General features: G+C 39.9%; 2 protein-coding genes and 1 pseudogene across 2 annotated transcripts; all 3 read right to left on the bottom strand.

Annotated features, from left to right (window-relative positions):
- Positions 1 to 647: 647 nt before the first annotated feature.
- On the bottom strand, positions 648 to 1,103 carry LOC112442574 (keratin-associated protein 9-2-like; annotated as a pseudogene).
- Positions 1,104 to 10,086: 8,983 nt separating this feature from the next.
- LOC107131522 (keratin-associated protein 9-1-like) lies at positions 10,087 to 10,590 on the bottom strand. The gene has a single exon (XM_015458848.3). It carries the CDS (start codon positions 10,588 to 10,590, stop codon positions 10,087 to 10,089), a length of 504 nt encoding a protein of 167 aa, XP_015314334.1.
- Positions 10,591 to 15,919: 5,329 nt separating this feature from the next.
- Positions 15,920 to 16,819, bottom strand: LOC100847371 (keratin-associated protein 9-8-like). The gene has a single exon (XM_010816308.3). It carries the CDS (start codon positions 16,757 to 16,759, stop codon positions 15,920 to 15,922), a length of 840 nt encoding a protein of 279 aa, XP_010814610.2. The 5' UTR covers positions 16,760 to 16,819.
- Between the last annotated feature and the right edge of the window lie 287 nt (positions 16,820 to 17,106).

Genomic DNA, 17,106 nt, shown 5'->3' with positions numbered 1-17,106 from the left:
GAGGTAATCTACCAAGTTGGTCATTTTCTCATGTGAAATAGAAATAATAAATGTGGAGCATTGTATGAGCTCAGAATGAACAATTCACAGTATATGCATATGTGTATAAATGCTCACATCCTGAATATTGCATAATAACACAAAGCACAATATGAAATGAACAGTGGCACAAGATTTATTTAGAAATTCAGGTAAGATTCCCTGCTTCTGGGAGACACTAGAAGTGATTATAAAAAGAAGAAAGCAGGACATAAGAATCATGAGTACATTGAAAAGAAACATGATTATGAAGATTATTATGAAGATAGTAGCAGAAACTGAAGAAAGTCATGAGTATGTGTCTTCATAAGTTACATGTAGAGAGAAGATGAAGATCCTGATTTCTGAGTCAAAGTAGAGACCCACACTCCATATCAAGGATGCAGGAATGTGGAACATGACTCATATACACAGGAAGAAGAGAATCAAGGGGAAGTCCTCCACACTCTATCAAGCTGATTCTCAACCTTTTAAACGGGAGATTAATAACAAAAATTTGGTGATAGGACATTGGCTTTAGCAACTTTTGGAAGTAAAACTTGTTCTGGAATGCCAAATCAGGTGATGAGAAGATTGGTTTGAGAGACAGTGATTCTTTAGCAAAGTGATCAGCAGCAGGAAGGCTGGCAGCAGCTGGGGTGGCAGGAGGTGGTCCTACAACAGGTGGTCAGACAGGAGACAGGGCGGCAGCAAGGCTGGCAGCAGCTGGGTCCACAGCTCTGATCTTGGCACCCAGGCAGGCAGCAATAGGTGGGGTGGTAGCAGGTTCTATGTCAGTACACGGGTGCACAGGAAGCTGGCTGGCAGCAAGGCTGACAGCAGTTAGACCCACCACAGTTTTGTCCACAGCTGCTGGATCCACAGCAGGCGGGCTGACAGCCAGTGGTCACACAGGTAGGTTTGCAGCAAGTGATTTGCCAGCAAGTTGAGGGGCAGCAGGCCTGGCAGCAGCTGGACCCACAAGAGCTGGATCCACTACAGGTGGGCTGGAAGCATGTGGTCCTACAGCAGGTGATCCTACCGCAGGTAGGCTGGCAGCAAGGGGAGCAGCAGGAGTGAGTCATGGTGTCAGGGTGGTGTGTGGGTTCCTACACAGAGGTGAGTTCTCAGATTCTGATCACTTCTTCAATTCCAGTACTTTTATACACTGGGCTCTCAATACGTGAACCAATAAACAGGATTTTCCTTACTGTTCTTTACATTGTTTTCACAGTCACTGATGGAATTTTAGAGGCGGAAGTTGTTCCCTAAGGGTTATGAATCTTTGGTAAATAAGGATTGAATCTGTTTCCCGATTGAGAATTCATAGAAACATTTTTCAGGTAAAAGAAAGGCGATCACATCATCAACATCGTCCCTGCTTCAGTCATAATATGATCATGGGATACAGTTTTCACTGGCCTGAGGAGGGTCACAGCAGTTGTATCTCCCTAGCTTTGGTCCTTCTGCTCTATGGAAATTGGCAAGTTCCCTTGTGGTGAGGGGCTGATGCTGATGTTTTCACAATGACAAATTGAATCCATGCCCGAGTCCAAATCTGTTTACCCACAAAAGCCTGGTTCAGGACCACTACTGGCATTCCTCTGTAGCAACCTACCCTCACTCGCTGCCTTCTATCCCACTTCTATCAATGGCTCTTGGTAAGATGCTGTTTGGCATAATCTCTTTCATATGGCAAAGCAGAACCAAAGCAGGTGAAGAGAAGAAGCTGGGACTGAGAAAGCTTCAGTCAATTTACTTCTGGGTGACCAATAGTCCTAATTTGGCCAGGAGTGTGGAGTTGCCCTGGACGTGGGTCATTCAGTGACCTGCTGAATAACTGGGGCAATTCCAGGCAAACCAGGAAGAGCTGGTGACTCTGTTTCTATCCTTGTGTATCAGCGGAGTCGATGACCTCATCTTACTGATAACATGTTTATCGTTGTAATCTTTCTTTTCCTTATTCTATTTCTTTCTTCCTTCTCTTCTTTCAATCTTTCCTCCTTTCTTCCCCTATCTCTTTTACTTCCTTTCTTTATTTTAATGATAGAATTGAATTAGTTAATTCCTAATTTATCTTTAGGTTTTAAACTTTTTAAGATAAAAAGTGAATGGTAAATGCAAATAATTAATTCCCAGCTTTATATATTATTATGCAATGAACAAACCCATGTCAATATTACCAGGTTAAGAAATAGAAATTAAAAGTGGTGCTTTCCAATTATACCCTCTTCACTAATCCCCAAATGTTGCTAAATAATCTATTGATGACTTACAATCCTGTAGGTCAGTTTTAACTTTTTTTTTTTAACCTTTATGTAATAAAAGAATATAGAATTGACTTCCCTTTACATTATGACTCTGAGATTCAACAAAGTTATTATTTGTAGTTTATCTATTGTCATTGCTGTATAATCTTGGATTGTGTGTGAATATGACACAATTTATTTGTTGATGGTCCTCCTGATATACATTTTTTTTTAAGTTTAGTATTGAAAAGAGTCCTTCTATAAATGTTTTTGTACCAGTTGTTTGGTAAACACATTTCTTTGGATGTAAACCTAGGAGTAGATGGCTCATATAATTGCTTGGTCAAATGTTTATCCTATTCTTGCCCATCTTTCGTTTGATTTATTCCTAGATATTCTAATTTTTATGCTAATTTTATTTTACAATTGAATTTTTTCAACTGCTTCTGACATATAAAAATGTATTCATATATGTTGATGTTGTAACTAAACTCTCTTATTATTTTTAATATCTAGCAATAGATTTTTTGGGAAATTTTACTTGCACAATCATATCATCTACAGATGATGATAGCTTTATCCATTTCATAGCAACCTTTAAAAATTTTTTTTAATTAATTTATTTTTTATTGAAGGGTAATTGCTTTACAGATTTTTGCTGTTTTCTGTCAAACCTCAAAATGAATCAGCCATAGGTATACATATATCCCCTCCCTTTTGAACCTCTCTCCCATCTCCCTTCCCATCCCACCCCTCTAGGTTGATCCAGAGCCCCTGTTTGAGTTTCCTGACCCATACAGCAAATTCCCATTGGCTATCTATTTTACATATGGTAATATAAGTTTCTTTGTTACTCTTTCCATACATCTCACCCTCTCCTCCCCTCTCCCCATGTCCATAAGTCTATTCTCTATGTCTGTTTCTCCACTATTGCCCTGTAAATAAATTCTTCAGTACCATTTTTCTAGATTCTGTATATATGCTTTAGAATATGGTATTTACCTTTCTCTTTCTGACTTACTTCACTCTGTGTTTTCACTTCACTCTGTAGATTCTAGGTTCATCCACCTCATTAGAACTGACTCAAATGCATTCCTTTTTCTGGCTGATATTCCATTGTGTATATGTACCACAACTTCTTTATCCATTCATCTGTTGATGGACATCTAGGTTGCTTCCATGTTCTAGCTATAGTAAATAGCATAGCAGCCATTTTAAAATTAAAGAATAGTTGGTTTACATATTGTGTTAGTTTCAGGTGTACAGTAAAGTGATTCAGTTATATGTATATATATATATATATATTTCAGATTATTTTCCCTTGTAGGTTATTAAAAGATATTGACCACTGTATCCTGTGTTATGCAGTAAATCCTTATTACTTATCTATTTTATTCAATATATATGTGGTAGTGTGTACCTGTTAATCCTATACTTCTAATTTGTTCCTCTCCCCTTATCTTTCTCCCTTGGTAACTATGAGTTTGCTTTCTATATCTGTGAGTCTCTGTTTTCTATATAGATTCATTCTACACATAAGTATTGCAGTCCATGGGGTCACAGCCAGGCATGACTGAGTGACTGAACAACATAAGTGATATCATATGATATTTATCTTTGTTCCTCTGACTTAATTCACTTAGTATGACATTACCTAGGTCCATTCACATTGCTACAAATGGCAGTATTTCATTCATTTTTATGGTTGAGTAATATTCCTTTGGTGTGTATACACACACACACACACACACACACACACTCCCCATATCTTCTTTAACCATTCATCTATTGATGGATACCTAGGTTGCTTCCATGTGTTAGCTATTTAAATAGTGTCATGAGCCAACTCATTAGAAAAGACTCTGATGCTGGAAAAGAATGGAGGCAGGAGAAGAAGGGTACAACAGAGGACAAGATGGTTGGATGGCATCACCGACTCAATAGAGATGAGTTTGAGCAAGATCTGGGAGATGGTGAAGGACAGGGAAGCCTGGCATGCTGTCATTCATGGGGTCACAAAGAGTTGGACATGACTGAGCAACTGAACAATGATGAATGATGAGGTTAGCAGCCTTTTTATCTTTAAAAAATTAATTTCTTTACTTTAATTGCAGGTTAATTACTTTACAAGATTGTAGGGGTTTTTGCCATACATTGACATGAATTAGCCATGGGTGTACATGTATCCTCCATCCTGAACCCCTCTCCCACCTCCCTCCCCATCCCATCCCTCTGGGTTGTCCCAGTGCACCAACTTTGAGTGCCCTGTTTCATGCATCGAACTTGTGCTGGTGATCTGTTTCATCATATATGGTAATATACATGTTTCAATGCTATTCTTTCAAATCATCCCACCCTCGCCTTCTCCCACAGAGTCTAAAAGTCTGTTCTTTATATCTGTTTCTCTTTTGCTGTCTTGAATATAGGGCCATTGTTATAATCTTTCTAAATTCCATATATATGCATTAATATACTGTATTTTTTCCTTTCTGACTTACTTTTTCATCCAACTCATTAGAACTGATTCAAATGTATTCTTTTTAATAGTCAGGTAATATTCCATTGTTTATATATACCACAGCTTTCTTATCCATTCATCTTCCAATGGACATCTAGCTTGCTTCCATGTCCTAGCTATTGTAAACAGTGCTGTGATGAACAGTGGGGTACATGTGTCTCTTTCAATTCTGGTTTCCTTGGTGTGTATGTCCAGCAGTGGGATTGCTAGGTTGTATAGCAGTTCTATTTTCAGTTTTTTAAGTAATCTCCACACTGTTCTCCATAGTGGCTGTACTAGTTTGCATTCCCACCATACCCTCTCCAGCATTTATTGTTTGTAGACTTTTTGATAGCAGCCATTCTGACTGGCATGAGATGGTACTTCATGGTGGTTTTGCATTTCTCTGATAATGAGTGATGCTGAGCATCTTTTCATGTGTTTGTTAGCCATCAATGTCTTCTTTGGAGAAATGTCTGTTTAGTTCTTTGGCCCATTTTTTGATTGGATTGTTTATTGTTTATCTGGTATTATTGTTTATTGATTATCTGGTATTGAGCTGCATGAGCTGCTTGTATATTTTTGAGATTAGTTCTTTGTCAGTTGCTTTGTTTGCTATTATTTTCTCCCATTCTGAAAGTTGTCTTTTCACCTTGCTTACAGTTTCCTTGTTTGTGCAAAAGCTTTTAAGTTTAATTAGGTCCCATTTGTTTATTTTTGCTTTTATTTCCATTACTCTGGGATGTGCGTCATAGAGGATCCTGCTGTGATTTATGTCAGAGAGTGTTTTGCCTATGTTTTCCTCGAGAAGTTTTATAGTTTCTGGTCTTACATGTATACGTTTAATCCATTTTGAGTTTATTTTTGTGTATGGTGTTAGAAAGTGTTCTAGTTTCATTCTTTTACAGGTGGTTGACCAGTTTTCCCAGCACCACTTGTTAAAGAGATCGTCTTTTCTCCATTGTATATTCTTGCCTCCTTTGTCAAAGATAAGGTGTCCATAGGTGCGTGGATTTATCTCTGGGCTTTCTATTTTGTTCCATTGCTCTATATTTCTGTCTTTGTGTCAGTACTGTACTGTGTTGATGACTGTAGCTTTGTAGTATAGTCTAAAGTCAGCAGCCTTTTTATCTTATAAAATTTTTTCTTATCCTAGTCCGCTGGTACAGTTGAGCAGAATGGTGAAGAAGATATCTTTGTGTATTCTCTTTAGAAGGGACAACTCTCAATATTTCGTAATTCAACAGGAAGCTTTCTGGTTTTTTTGGTAGGTTGTTTCCATCAGAGTAACTAGAGTTTTCCTATTCCTTGCTAAGGTATTCTATACTGGAAATGTGTTGAAATTTCTAAAATGCTTTTTCTTTACTTGTTGAGATACCCTTATGATTATTCTCCTGTAGTTTTTCAATTAGTGTTATTTTCAAACATCAATTAACGTTCAAATGCTAAACCAACCTTGTAACTATGAAAACAATTCAATGTTTTCATCTGATCAATAGTCATGCAAATGTGAAAACCCAGACAACTTTGTAAGACAAATCTATTCCACTGAGTTTTACATTTGCATTTTGAAAAAGATTGGAGACTGTGTTATCAACTAAAAATATAATTTGAAAAATCTACAAATTATAAATATTGGAGAAGGTGTGGGGAAGAGGGAACCCTTTTGTACTATTAATAGAATGTAAATTGATACAGCCACCATGGAGAACAGTATGAGATTTCCTAAAAAATTAAAATATACCTGCCGTATGACCTAGTAATTCTGCTACTGAGCATATACCCTGAGAAAATGATAATTCAAAAAGATGCATGCATTCCAGTGTTTATTGTGGCATTATTTACAATAGCCAGGACATGGAAGCAAACTAAATGTCTATCAACAGATGAATGAATAAAGAAGATGTGGTACATATATACAATAGACTATTACTCAGGCATAAAAAGAATGAAATTGGTCATTTTCAGAGATATGGATGGACCTAGAGTCTTCATAGAGAGTGAAGTTGAGTCAGAAAAAGAAAAAGAAATATTGTATATTAATGTGTATGCACGGGCGTGCATGCACGCGCACACACACACACACACAACCTAGAAATACAGTAGAGATGACCTTTTTGCAGGGCAGGAATAGAGACACAGACAGAGAACAGACATGTGGACACTGGGAGGGAAGAGGGGGCGGGGTGAATTGAGAGATTGGGATTGACATATGTAAAGTGCCATGTGTAGTAAAAGATTGGATAGTGAGAGCCAGTTATATAGCGCAGGGAGCTCAGCTCAGTGCTCTGTGGTGACCTAGAATGTGTGGGATGGGGGTGGGGAGGAATGGAGGTCCAAGAGAGAGGGAGTATATGTATACACATAGCTGATTCACTTCTTTGTAAAGCAGAGACTAACATAATGTTGTAAAGTAACTATTCCTCAATAAATAAGTAAAATATACTTAGATTTCTATGACTTGGAATGCAACTAGCTCTTAAATATTATTGCAGAAATGAGCCAAAAGGAAGTTTACGCTAACATAACAGAAATATCACAATTTGAGGGCTACACATTGCAAAGTAAATATAACATCTTTCAAAGAAAAGTGTGAAGAGGCAGCATTAAACAAGGAGGATATAAGACTTGCCATGCAGATTGAACAACACTGTGGTCATTCAAATGGAAATAATCAAAGCAAAGATTACGATTAAAAAGTCCTATGTTGGTAAGAAAAGTTCAAGGCTTTGGACTTCCCTAGTGAGCCAGGGGTAAAGAATCTGCCTGCCAATGGAGGGCATATAGGTTTGATCCCTGGCCAAGGAAGATGCCACATGCTGCAGAGCAGCTAAGCCCGAGAGCCACAACTACTGAGTGTGTTCTCTAGAGCCCAAATGCCACAACTACTGAAGGCCTCGTACCCTAAAGCCCACGCACCACCAGAGAAGCCATCATAATGAGAAGTCCACACACGGCAACTAGAGAGCAGCCCCTGCTTGCAGCAACTAGAGAAAGGCTGTGCACAGCAACCAAGACCCAGCACAGCCAAAAATAAATGAGTGAATAAAACTAAAGAAGAAAGGTTCAAACTTTAGTTCCCCCATGATGTCCAGCTGTTAGCTAGGGGTTGATAGGAAGACCATGGCTTTAACTCTAAATCTGATGCAGATCTTAAACTCACTAACAGTTGGAGGCTGTCAGTTGCCTGCAGCCCTTGCAGCAGAAAAGCATCTACAGACATGCAAAGTGAGAACCATGATAGAAAGAAAGGTCCAGTGTGAGTCCCTAAGCACTCTCCTCTGGACCAAAGTATTAACCAGAAAAATACTACATCCATGGAGAACAGCAGAGTTTAGTGCTCCATCAAAGACTTTAAAAATGCAAGGTGTTGGTTTTCTCACAATTTTGATATCAGTCATTTTGTACCAGTCTAACCTCTTTATTTTGGGGGCTCCAAAATCACTGCAGATGGTGACTGCAGCCATGAAATTAAAAGATGCTGGCTCCTTGGAAAAAAAGATATGACCAACCTAGACAGCATATTAAAAAACAGAGACATTACTTTGCCAACAAAGCTCTGTCTAGTCAAAGCTATGATTTTTCCAGTAGTCATGTATGGATATGAGAGTTGGACTATAAAAAGAGCTGAGCCCTAAAGAATTGATGCTTTTGAACTGTGGTGTTGGAGGAAACTCTTGAGAGTCCCTTGGACTATAAGGAGATCCAACCAATCAATCCTAAAGGAAATCAGTCCTGAATATTCTTTGGAGGACTGATGCTGAAGCTGAAACCCCAATACTTTGGCCACTTGATGTGAAGAACTGACTCATTGGAAAAGACACGGATGCTGGGAAAGACTGAGGGCAGGAGGAGAAGGGGACAACAGAGGATGAGATGGTTGGATAGCATCAATGACATTGCATGAATTGTCTCCTTCTCCTGAATTTCTACTTAAAGAGCACTTTTTTTTTTTCCAGGTAATTATTTAATTCCTTGCTCTTTCAGTAGAAATTCAGGAGAAGGAGACAATTCAGAATTTGACTTGTGTGATATTAAGAAAGAAGTCCCTTTATATGGACTTTGTCTTGTGATGACACAACAGATTCTAAAAATATTTGATTCAGTTGAATTGCATTAGTGGTTGAATTGCCCCCGAGACAGGAAAGGCTCCACGCTTTCACCAGAGCTCTAAATGCATTCCCTACTGCCCTAACATGTAACTGCTGCTGCTGCATTGTAGGAAACCAATATAGGAATGACTTTGTAAACAGGCATTATCTATTATATATGCATGTATGCGTGCATTCTCAGTCCCTCAGCGGTGTCCGACTGTTTGTAACTCCATGGACTATATGATCCTGCCATGATCCTCTATTCATGGGATTCTCTAGGCAAGAATACTGGAGTGGGTTGCCATTTCCTTTGCAGAGGATCTACTTGTCCCAGGGATTGAACCTGCATCTCCTACATCTCCTGCTTTGGCAGGTGAATTCTTTATCACTGAGCCACCTAGGAAGCCCCAGCTATTAAATGTGAGGGATTTATCATTCCTTCCATTGTTAAAGTAGCAATTCAGTTTCATAACATAATAGACCTCAGTACTGGACATCATTTCTTCTTACATTTTCATGTAAATATAGGTGTCCTTAAGCAAAAACAGAAGTTGCCTGGGATCTCAGCTTGTCCATTATTAGTTACATAATATTTCACAGTGAAATTTCTCATCTAAAAATGTATGAAATAGTTAATGGCAGGATGTTTGCACCTCAGGTTGTATGGCTCATATGGTATGCAATATGGATACATGTTCATATATCAGCAGTGCTGTACAATATATCAAACGCAATATGGAGTGAATTGTGGAATAGAATTTATTAAGAAACACGTATGTAAGACTCCTGCATCTAGGAAGACAACACAAAATGGTCTTAAGGAAGAAAGCAAGTTACAGGATACATGAGTACACCGATAGAGAAAATATGTTTATGAAGATTACGGTCAGTTGCAGAAACCTATGAAAATGTTATGAGGATTTGTTTTCATGAATTATTTAGAATGACTAGGAAGTAGATCCTGACATCAGTGTTAATACCTAGAAAAACTCCATATCAAGGATGCATGAAGTTGATACATTATCCCCATACAGGGAAGGAAGAGATGGGGGAAGCCCTCTTCACTCCATTCAGGTGACTCACAAGCTTTTAAACAGCAGATGAGTAACAGAAATTCTGGTAGAACATGGCAGTTGTTGGCAATGTCTAAGAAGTGATTTTGTCCACACAATAGCGAGCTAGTAAACAAATGAGGTTGTGTGGGGATGGGGAAACTTTGGTGAAGTGATCAGCAACAGGAAGGCTGGCAGCAGCTGGATCCACAGCTCTGGTCTTGGCACCCAGGCAGGCAGCAGCACGTGGGGTGGTAGCAGATTCTTCGGCAGTACACAGGTGCACAGCAAGCTGGCTGACAGCAAGGCTGGCCGCAGCTGGACCCACTGAAGGTTTGTCCACAGCTGCTGGACACACAGCAGGTGGGCTGACAGCAGGTGGTCACACAAGTAGGCTTGCGGCAGGTGGTCCTACAGCAGGTGGTTTCACTAGTTTGATAGTAAGTTGGGGGGCAGGAGGGCTGGCAGCAGATGGACTCACAGCAGGTGGGCTGACAGCAGGGTTTGCTGCAACAGCTGGGCTGGCAGCAGGTGGTCACACAGGTAGGTCTGCAGCAGGTGGTCCTGCAGCAGGTGGTTTGACAGCAAGTTGGGGGGCAGCAGGGCTTGCAGCAGCTGGACTCACAGCAAGTGTTCCTGCAGATGGGCTGACAGCACGGGGAGCAGCACGAGTGGGTCATTGTGTCTGTGATGGAGGGTGGACTCTGGCTCAGAGCTGAGTTTCTCAGATTCTGATGAGCCCTTCTGTTGTGGGGCTTTTTACACACTGGACCCCCAATGTTGGGACCAATAAGCAGGACTTTCCTGGATGTTATTTATGTTATTGTTGTAGTTTAGGGTAATTGCCATGGAGGAAGTTGCTTTCTTAGTGTTTTATAGAAAGGCCTCTGTAAATTAGTGTTTGATCTTTTTCTTAATTGGATCTAGTACTTAAGAATCTTTCCTAGAAATGAAAAGGTCAGGAATCATCACCAGCAGCATTTCTGGTCATGTGACATCATCTGGTCATGGGGTACTTCCTGCTGGCTCTGTGAAGGTTAGAACTGTTCTCCCTTCTCAGCTTTGTTCCTTTGGCTCTACTTAGATTGGGACGTGCCTCGAAAGGATCAGGATGCTGATGCATTCTGTGATGAATGAAGCCTGCTTGAGTCCAACTCTGATCCCTAGAAACTCAGGTTCAAGGCTTTCACATCAGTCCATATCTGGACAACTTACTCAATATGTTTCCCAGTTTTATCAGAGACATTCAGGTAGAGGATAGTTTGCACAATGTTTTTTTATGTGAAAATCAGCACCAAGGCAGGAGACTAGAAGCAGGCATAGAAGCAGTACACTGGGTTTCAGACAGCATCAACCAATTAATATTCCATCCCTATTTTGTAGCTCGGTCAGTGATCTGAGGTGAGACCTCCAACTTATACATAGATTTTTAAAAATTGAGGCAAATACAACGATAGACAAGGTATATTTGAATTTGGCGATTTATAAATTTTAACAGATGTTGAATGTGTGAGACATAATTTCTTAAATTTTTTCCCGTGCAATTCTCTCCCTCTCTCTCCTCTAGTTACAAATGTAGGAGTGTAATTGTCATGTCATAGGGAAAGAATATGGGCTTCCCTGATAGCTCAGTTGGTAAAGAATCTGCCTGCAATGCAGGAGACCCTGGTTCAATTCCTGGGTTGGGAAGATTCACTGAAGAAGGGATAGACTACCCACTCCAGTATTCTTAGGCTTCCCTTGTGGCTCAGCTGGTAAAGAATCTGCCTGCAATGCAGGAGACCTGGGTTCAATCCCTGGGTTGGGAAGATTCCCTGGAGAAGGGAAAGGCTACCCACTCCAGTATCCTGGCCTGGAGAACTCCATGGACTGTATGTATAGTCTCTGGGTTGGCAAAGAGTCAGACATGACTACGCTACTTTCACACACAGAGGGAAAGAATATAGCCAACAATATTAAAAATGAATAAAACAGTATTTCAACATTTCACTCCCAGCAGTGTTATATGCTCTGCTGTCTATTGTGAGCTTTCTGAATTCTACTGGTATGTGTCTCTCTTGTGTTTATAAATTGAGGTATAATTGTCATAATACATTATATTAGTTTCAAGTGTAAAACATAATGATTTGATATTTGTATATATTGCACAATGATCACCACAATAAGTCTAGTTCAACTCCATCACCAACTACAGTTACAATTTTTTTGGAGTAATGAGAACTTTTAATACTTACTCTCCTAGCAACTTTCAAATATGCAATAGAGTATTATCAACTATAGTCACTACGCTGTACATTACCTTCCTCGTGAGTTTATTTATAACTGGAAGCTTGTACTTTTGACTCACTTTACCTATTTTGCCCACCCTCCACCTCCCCTCTCCAACTCTGGCTACCATTAATGTGTTCTCTCCATCTATGAGCTCAGGTTTTTGTTTTTTGGGTTTCTTTTGCATTCCAAATATAAGTGAGATTATATAGCATTTGTCTTTCTCTGCCTGACTTGTTTCACTTAGCATAAAGTCTTCCAGGTCCATTTATATTGTCACAAATTGGGAAAACAGCTTATATTTTACTGCTGAATTGTATTCCATTGCATAATACATAACATATATTCTTCATTGATCCATTGATGGACACTTTGGTTGTTTCCATATCTTGCCTATCGTAAATAATGCTGCAGTGAACATGTGGGTGCTTATATAGTGTTTTATTTTCTTCAGATAAATACCCAGAAGTGGAATTGCTGGATTGGATGGTGAAAAGTGAAAGTGAAAGTGAAGTTGTGTCCGACTCTTTGGGACCCCATGGACTGTAGCCCACCAGGCTCCTCCATCCATGGGATTCTCCAGGCAAGAATACTGGAGTGGGTTGCCATTTCCTTCTGCAGGGGATCTTCCCGATCCAGGGATCGAACCCAGGTCTCCCACATTGCAGGCAGACGCTTTAACCTTTAGCCATGGTAGTTCTTCTTTTAATTTTTGAGGAACAGGCATAATATTTCTCATAGTGGCTGCACCAATTTATGCTCCCACAAACAGCCCGCAGATGTTCTTATTTTCTCCACATTCTCACCAAGACCTGATGTAGCTCATCCTTCTGATTATAGTCATGCAAAACTATGAGGTGGTAACTCATCACGGGGTTTTTTTTTTTTTTTTTGCTTGTTTTTTTTTTTTTGATTTGTCTTTATTATTATTATTATTTTTATTTTTTTTACTTTACAATATTGTATTGGTCTTGCCATACATCAACATGCATCCGCCACGGGTGAACATGTGTTCCCCATCCCGAACCACCCTCCCACCTCCCTCCCCATACCATCCCTCTGGGTCATCAAAAGAGACACAGATGTATAGAACAGTCTTTTTGACTCTGTGGGAGAGGGAGGGGGGCAATGATTTGGGAGAATGGCATTAAAACATGTATAATATCATAAGAAACGAATCGCCAGTCCAGGTTCATTACGGTTTTGATTGGCATTTCCCTGATGCTTAGTAATGTTGAGCACCTTTCTAGTACCTGTTGGCCATCTGTATGTCTTATAAGAAAAAAATGTCTATTCTGAACGTCTGCCCATTTTTTCAATCAGATTGTTTTTGTTTTGCTTTGTTTTTTGCTGTTGGGTCAAGTGAGTTCTTTATATATTTTAATACCAGTCCTTATCATGTATATGATTTGCAAGTATTTTCCCACAATCAGTAGGCTGCCTTTTCATTTTGTTCACTGTTCACTTTACTGTGTGGAAGCTTTTTTCTTTTGGCCATACCATGTGGCTTGTGGGATCTTAATTCCTGGACCAGGGATTCAACCCAGGTCCCCAGCTGTGAAAGCACAGAGTCACACTCAGTGGACCACCAGGGAATTCCCGCTTTTTGGTTTGATGTAGTCCCACTTTGCTTTTTACTTTTGTTTTTAGTGTCTATTTTTTTTTTTTTAAGCACCAAGACCAATGTTAAGGTCTATGTTCCTCCAGAAATTGCATGGTTTCAGATTCATCTTTAATCCATTTTGAGTTTTCTTTTCTTTTTGCCTGTGTTGGTCTTCATGGCTGTGTGCAGACTTTCTCTAGTTGTGGTAAGTGAGAGCTGCTCTCTAGTTGAGGTGTGCAGGCTTCTCGCTGTGGTGGTATCTTGTTGCGGAGCACAGACCCGAGAGTGCGTGGGGTTCAGTAGATGTGGCAACTGAGCATATTTGCTCTGAGGCATGTGGAATCTTCCCAGACCAGGGATCAAACCCATGTCCCCTGCACTGGCAGGTGGATTGTTAACCACTAGACCACCAGAAGTCCATTTCGAGTTAATTTTTGTGTATGGTGTAAGATAGTAGTTCAGTTTTATTCTTTTGTAAGTGGCAGTAAGTTTTTTCAATACCATGTATTGAAAAGACTGTATTTTCACCATTGTATATTCCTGGTTCCTTTGCTATAAATTAATTGGCTGTAGAATGTATGGGTTTATGTATGGGCTCTCTATTTTGTTCCATGATGTATGTGTGTTTTTATGCCAAACCATACAGTGTTATTTACTATAGTTTTGTAACACACTTTGCTATCAGCAAGCATTATGTCTCCAGCTTTGTTCTTTTTTATCAAGATTGCTTTGGTTATCTGAGTTTTCTATGCTTCCATACACAGATTACAATTTTTTTTTCTTATTTTGGTGAAAATGCCATTGGATCTTTAATAGGGATTGCACTGAATCTGTAAATTATTTTAGGTAGTAAGGATATTTCAACAATATTAATTATTCTAATCCCTGAGCAAAAAATTTGTTTGTATTTTCTTCAATTTCTTTCACCAATGTATTATAGTTGACAGTGTTTACACTCTAGTTTGCAATGTTTTTTCATTTATGATATTAAATTTGAGACTTCTCTTTTTCTTAGTGAGTCTACCTAAAGTTTTTAATTTGCTTACCTTTTAAAAATAAAAACAGCTTTTAGTTTTGTCGATCTTTCTTTTATCATAAATTTATTTAATTGGAGGCTAATTACTTTACAATATTGTTCTTTTCTCTTATTTTTTTTCCTTTTTTAGTCTCTGTTTCATTTATTTCCACTATGATCTTTATTTCCTTGCTTCTACTCACTTTGCACTTCCTTTGTTCTTCTTTATCTAGGTCCTTGAGTGTAAACTTAGGTAGTTGATTTGAAATTTTTTTGTTTCTCAAGCATTCATTGCTATGAGCTTATCTTTTAGAACTTCTGTTTCAGCACCCCATAAATTTTGGTATGGTGTAATTCCATTATCATTTGTCTCAAGGTATTTTCAACTTTCTCTTTTGATTTCTTCTTTGATTCATTGGTTGTTCGGTTGCATTTTATTTAATCTCCACATTTTGTTGTTCCTAATACTTATTTTGATTCTTTGGTCTCACAAAATAAACTTCTAGTTGCTATTTGACTTTCCTTTTAGATATTCCTGCACAGAGAAAAGACTGATCTAATAGATTGTCCAAACTATAGTCATTATAGTTATAATTATGATTAATGTGTGTGTGCTGTATAATAACAAAAAACACAGTATGCGATGAATAGTGGTACAAGATTTATTTAGAAATCCAGGTAAAATTCCCTGCATCTAGAGAGACAACTCAAAGTGATTATGAAAAGAAGAAAGTAAGATACAAAAATAATCAGTATATTGAAAAGACACATGATTATGAAGACTTTTATGAAAATAAGTATTAGAAACTAAAGAAAAAGTCATGAGGATTTTTTCCCTAAAATACATGTAGAGAGAAGGTGAAGATCTAGATTTCAAAGTCAAAGCCAAGATGCTCCATTATAATGATGCAGGAAGCTGGCACATGACCTACACAGATAGGAAGGGGAGAATCAGGGTGAAGTCCTCTACCTTCCATCAAGCTGATTCATAAGCTTTTATATAGGCAGATGAATAACAAAAAAAATTGGTAATAGACTGCTGGCTTTCAGCATCATTTGGAAGTGAATTTGTCCTAGGAACAGCAAGGTTGATTTGTGAGATGGTGGTTCTTTGGTGAGATTTTCAGCAGCAGGAAGGCTGGCAGCAGGTGGACACACAGCTGGGGTGGCAGCAGGTGGTCCTACAGTAGACGGGGCAGCAGCAAGGCTGGCAGCAGCTGGATCTGCTGCAGGTTTGTCCACAACTGATGGACCCACAGCACGTAGGCTGGCAGCAGGTGGTCACACAAGTAGGTTTGCAGCAGGTGGTCCTACAGCAGGTGGTCTGACAGCAGACAGGGCGGCTGCAAGGCTGGCAGCAGCTGGATCCACAGCTCTGGTCTTGGCACCCAGGCAGGCAGAGGCACGTGGGGTGGTAGCAGGTCCTATGGCAGTACACGGGTGCACAGGAGGCTGGCTGGCAGCAAGGCTGACAGCAGTTAGAACCACCGCAGGTTTGTCCAGCGCTGATGGACCCACAGCAGGAGGGCTGACAGCAGCTGGTCACACAGGTAGGCTTGCAGCAGGTGGTTTCAGTGATTTGACAGCAAGTTTGGGGGCAGGAGGGCTGACAGCAGCTGGACTCACAGCAGGTGGGCTGGCAGCAGGTGGTCACACAAATAGGCTTGAGGCAGGTGGTCCTGCAGCAGGTGGTCTGACAGCGGACAGGGCGGCAGCAAGGCTGGCAGCAGCTGGACCCACCACAGTTGGGCTGACAGCAGGTGGTCACACAGGTAGGTTTGCGGCAGGAGGTCCTACAGCAGGTGTTTTCACTAGTCTGATAGCAAGTTGGGGGGCAGCAAGGCCGACAGCAGCTGGACTCACAGCAGGTGGGCTGGCAGCAGGTGGTCACACAGGTAGGTTTGCAGCAGGTGGTCCTGCAGCAGGTAGGTTGACAGCAAGGGGAGCAGCAGGAATGGCTCATGGTGTCAGGTGTGGAGGGGTGGCTTCTGAGCAGAGACGAATTTCTCAGAATCTGAATACCTCTTCTCTACCAGACCTTTTATACTCTGGTTCCCAAATTTAGGACCAATGAATAGAAATTTCCTTGTTATTATTTATAACTTTTTTCATGATCCATGGAAAATTGCTTAAGGAGGAAGTGTTCCCTAACTATTATGAATATTCTGAAAATAGGATTATTCTCCTAGTTAATATTAAACCATAGGGACTTATTTCCAGAAATGGGAGAAACCATCAACATCCATACCCTTATTTAAGTATGAATCATCATTTCTCAAGACAGACTTCATCCTTTTGTGACCCGTCAGT

The sequence above is a fragment of the Bos taurus genome, chromosome 19 (genome assembly GCF_002263795.3).
Source record: "Bos taurus isolate L1 Dominette 01449 registration number 42190680 breed Hereford chromosome 19, ARS-UCD2.0, whole genome shotgun sequence".
Classification (NCBI taxonomy): domain Eukaryota; kingdom Metazoa; phylum Chordata; class Mammalia; order Artiodactyla; family Bovidae; genus Bos; species Bos taurus.
This window is presented reverse-complemented; position numbering and strand designations above follow the sequence as displayed.